Source organism: Megalops cyprinoides, chromosome 21 (genome assembly GCF_013368585.1).
Source record: "Megalops cyprinoides isolate fMegCyp1 chromosome 21, fMegCyp1.pri, whole genome shotgun sequence".
Lineage (NCBI taxonomy): Eukaryota > Metazoa > Chordata > Actinopteri > Elopiformes > Megalopidae > Megalops > Megalops cyprinoides.
This window is the reverse complement of record NC_050603.1, coordinates 9233846-9237214: the sequence shown is the minus strand read 5'-3', so window position 1 is coordinate 9237214 and position 3369 is coordinate 9233846. Positions and strand designations below refer to the sequence as shown.

Sequence of the window (3369 nt, the reverse complement as noted above, 5' to 3'; positions counted from 1 at the left end):
CACACCAAAGGGTTCTTGTTAACTGATTGGTTGAAACAATTCAGCATGAGACATAAAGTTTGGCTGACTAGGATTGGCTGTCAAGATTGCATGGAGACTGGAAGCCCCCCTCCTCCCCCAAAAGCAGCATGAGAAAGTGAGGAGGATGAGAGAATGATATGGATGGGGAGAACTCTAACTGTCCTCCATTCAAGAACAGTCCGTTACACTTTTATCAGGATGAGGAATGGAGCCATTTCTGGGAGGCAATCTCCACGACTTCGCAAGATATCTGCATAGACCCGGGCCAGTCCAGGGTGAAAAAGGACGGCGGTCAGCTGCCAAGTGGAGGAAAGGGGTGGGGGGGGTGGGGGTAAGGGCATGTCAAGTGGAAGGTGGGGCAGGGGGAAGTATCGATTACACACCAGTGGTGGATGACATTAGAGAACCGACGAACAGCAAATGGAATGCTTTAACTACAAGCCGACACCCCCTGCTGAAGCAGCCCCACCTTACCCATCCCCCCGAGCAGCTGGATCCAATCTTCACAGAGCGGAGGGGGCGGAGACAGGTTGAGGAGCGGGGGGGCGGGGCCTCACCGGTCCAGAACCCGGCTGTAGTCCTGCGGGCTGCAGCCCCCCTCGCTCTTCAGCTCGGCGAACACCTGCGTGAAGAAGTGCGGGTCGGCGTTGATGCGGAGCATCTTGCCGCTCATGACGTCTATGATGTGCAGGCAGCGGTCCCAGAAGGCCTCCTTGCCCGGCTCCACCAGGAAGGGCTTGAGCGGGTAGGAGATCTCATTGCCCATGTAGGAGTAGGACAGGTAGAGGCAGGTGAGCAGGGTGGCCTGCAGCTCCCGCTCGCTGGCCATCAGGTCGCCGTCCACCACGTCCCGGCACAGCATGTAGAGGAAGACCACGTTGGCGGGCGTGACGAAGGCCAGGTCCTGCCAGCCCTGCAGCAGCAGCGAGCGGTCCACGCTGCGGAGCCAGAGCACCGGCTCGGCCGGGGACAGGTGCTTGAGCCGGTAGCAGCGGTCGCACAGGAACTGGCCCAGGCAGCGCAGCAGCTCGCTGGTGGAGGCCTGCACGATCACCCGCTTGGGCGAGGAGCTGACGGCCGACGTCGCCCGCTTCACCGAGGGCAGCTGGGGCCGGCCGAAGCCCAGCGCCGGCCCGTCGTAGCTGGAGAGGTTGGCGCAGGAGAGCGACTTCTTGACGTTCTGGTGGTTGAGGTGCGCCACGTCCCTCTGGTAGTTGTTGTTGTTGTTGAGGGGGCCCCCGGGGCCCCCGGGGCCTCCGGGACCGCCCGTCACGCAGCCCTTCCGGGAGCCCCTCTTCTTGGTGGAGGCCACCAGCCGCTTCCAGGTGAGGGCGGGCAGCAGGATGGAGTGGCGCTTGATGCTGCGCTCCTTCTGCCCGCTCAGAGAGTGGCTGCTGAGGCTGGGGTAGTGGCTGAGCGAGCTGGGCCGGTCGTCATAGTAACTGGCCTTCCGCGACCCCGGCGACAGCGACAGCACCGTGCCCATGGCGGCGGCAGCGGCGGCGGCGACTGGTGCCCCTTTACAGAACGCTCTGTAAACGGGGGAGCGGGCCGGAGGGGGCGGGGCTTCTGTGCCAGAGTTTCTCGGTTTCTCGGCCTGTTTCTAGTGGGCTCCTGCCATAGGAGTGACCTTCAGTGTATAAGTGACACACCCCAGCGCACGTAGTCACCTTTCAGATAGACATTGCATGGCCACTCTCTGTAACCAACACAAATAAACACATTGAAACATTATGACACCAACAGAGACCAGTGCATTAAAATACCTAGGAATGCATAATGGATAAATATTACCATACAATATCACGTATATACTGTGTATATACTGTGTACGTGATAAACATTCAATATGCAGTTCTCAAGGGAGAAAAAAGTACAGCGGGTGCAATACAGATCTGTACATAGCTACGTAGCTTAAAAGTTACGACCTTCCTATTTGTGCCGTACAGAGCCTAGCTGCAGCGCGCATCGAGAGGCTGCTACCGCACGCGCAGGGAAGATAAATGTAAGAGCCATCACCCCGTGCACCCCTCAATCCCCGGCACCAAAATCCGATTCCTGTAGCTCAGGCCAGCTAATTGAATCAACTGACAGTCCACCACAGGCCGTTAGCAAATAGCAAAATAGCATAACTACTTCTAAGTTGAAGAGATAGCGCGCTCTCGCAACTACGCACACGCTGCATACATTCAGATGCAACGCTGGTTTTGTAAAAACGGAAAAACCTGAAACCCGGACAGCCACAGTGCAATTCTCACCTGCTTTGCAGCCAGTCCTTGTTGAGATTTGGGACGGAGCCGGTCGAGAGAATAGTCTCTGTCGTGTCCGCAATACACTGTAGTTCCCGATTAATTCCAATCGGATCTGCCGCACAACATGCACTTCAGTTGTTCCAGGTCTGATCGCAGTGGTACCACTAAGTAGACCGTGTTGACACAATGATAAATGAACTGCACCAGGCGGATTTAAAAGATGGGTTCCCCGGGGCAAAGTAATCCCCTTGCGAAAAGCAAGTCTCCAGGACACTGTGACCCCCTGAAAGAGCCGATACCTCTACTTTAGCACGACTAAGTACAAAGCAGATAGCCCCTTCGGAGAGTGCATTTAAAAAATGGTTGAAATTACTCTCCAATCGTCCAGACACCACTCCGCAATGTTAAAGAAACTACTCAAAATTTACGTTTAAATTTAATTTTAAATTCTGGAACTCCGATAATGCAATGCATGCATAATGTAGATAGGCTTGGAGAAAAAAGGGAACTATTAAACACCCGTCAAGCTGTCGCGCTACACTGAAGAAAACAACATCTGAAACCCCGATGTAGATGATATTGCTGTCTGCAGCCCTTCTCACTCTGCTGCGTGTGGTTCGAGCGGATGCGGTGCAGCCGTCTGATGTGCTTCGCTGGATGCGAACTCAGCGCCGGGAGCAGCTGGGCTTGCGCTCTTCCCCTCCTCCGATATTCTCTCCTCTGAATGCACAGCGCCGAGAGGACAATCAAACTGTGTGCTAGCGCGCGACGCAGGCTCCTCCTAGCCTCGCGCTAGAGCGAGAAGGGGCAAGCTGATTCTCTCTCCCTCCCCCTCCCTCCCTCTCTCTCTCTCTCACTCGCTCACACATACATACACACTACAATGTGTCAAAGCTACATGCCCTCCAAAAGCGCAGAAGAAGCTCTCGTGTATTAGATAAGCAATGACAAATGTAGTCTTGGGGTTTGGGGGGTGGGGGGTGGGGGGGGGCAGGTGGTGGAGTTCTGAAGTCTTCAGTGTGTCAGTTTGTGTGTGCGAGTGTGTGCACATGTGTGCAGATGTGTGTTGCCCTCGGTGAAACCACATGTAAAGTTT

At 55.4% G+C, this 3369-nt stretch overlaps 1 protein-coding gene across 1 annotated transcript; it reads right to left on the bottom strand.

Annotated features, from left to right (window-relative positions):
• Window positions 1-349: 349 nt before the first annotated feature.
• si:dkeyp-92c9.2 (uncharacterized protein LOC571482 homolog) lies at window positions 350-3025 on the bottom strand. Its single transcript, XM_036515944.1, has 2 exons — window positions 2280-3025; window positions 350-1720 (listed from the first exon to the last, which is right to left on the bottom strand). Exon 2 carries the CDS (start codon window positions 1505-1507, stop codon window positions 575-577), a length of 933 nt encoding a protein of 310 aa, XP_036371837.1. The 5' UTR covers window positions 1508-1720; window positions 2280-3025; the 3' UTR covers window positions 350-574.
• Window positions 3026-3369: the final 344 nt, after the last annotated feature.

Bases quoted from the DNA above. Each gene is read 5' to 3' on its own strand.
- si:dkeyp-92c9.2 (XM_036515944.1), bottom strand. From the start codon at position 1,507: ATGGGCACGGTGCTGTCGCTGTCGCCGGGGTCGCGGAAGGCCAGTTAC.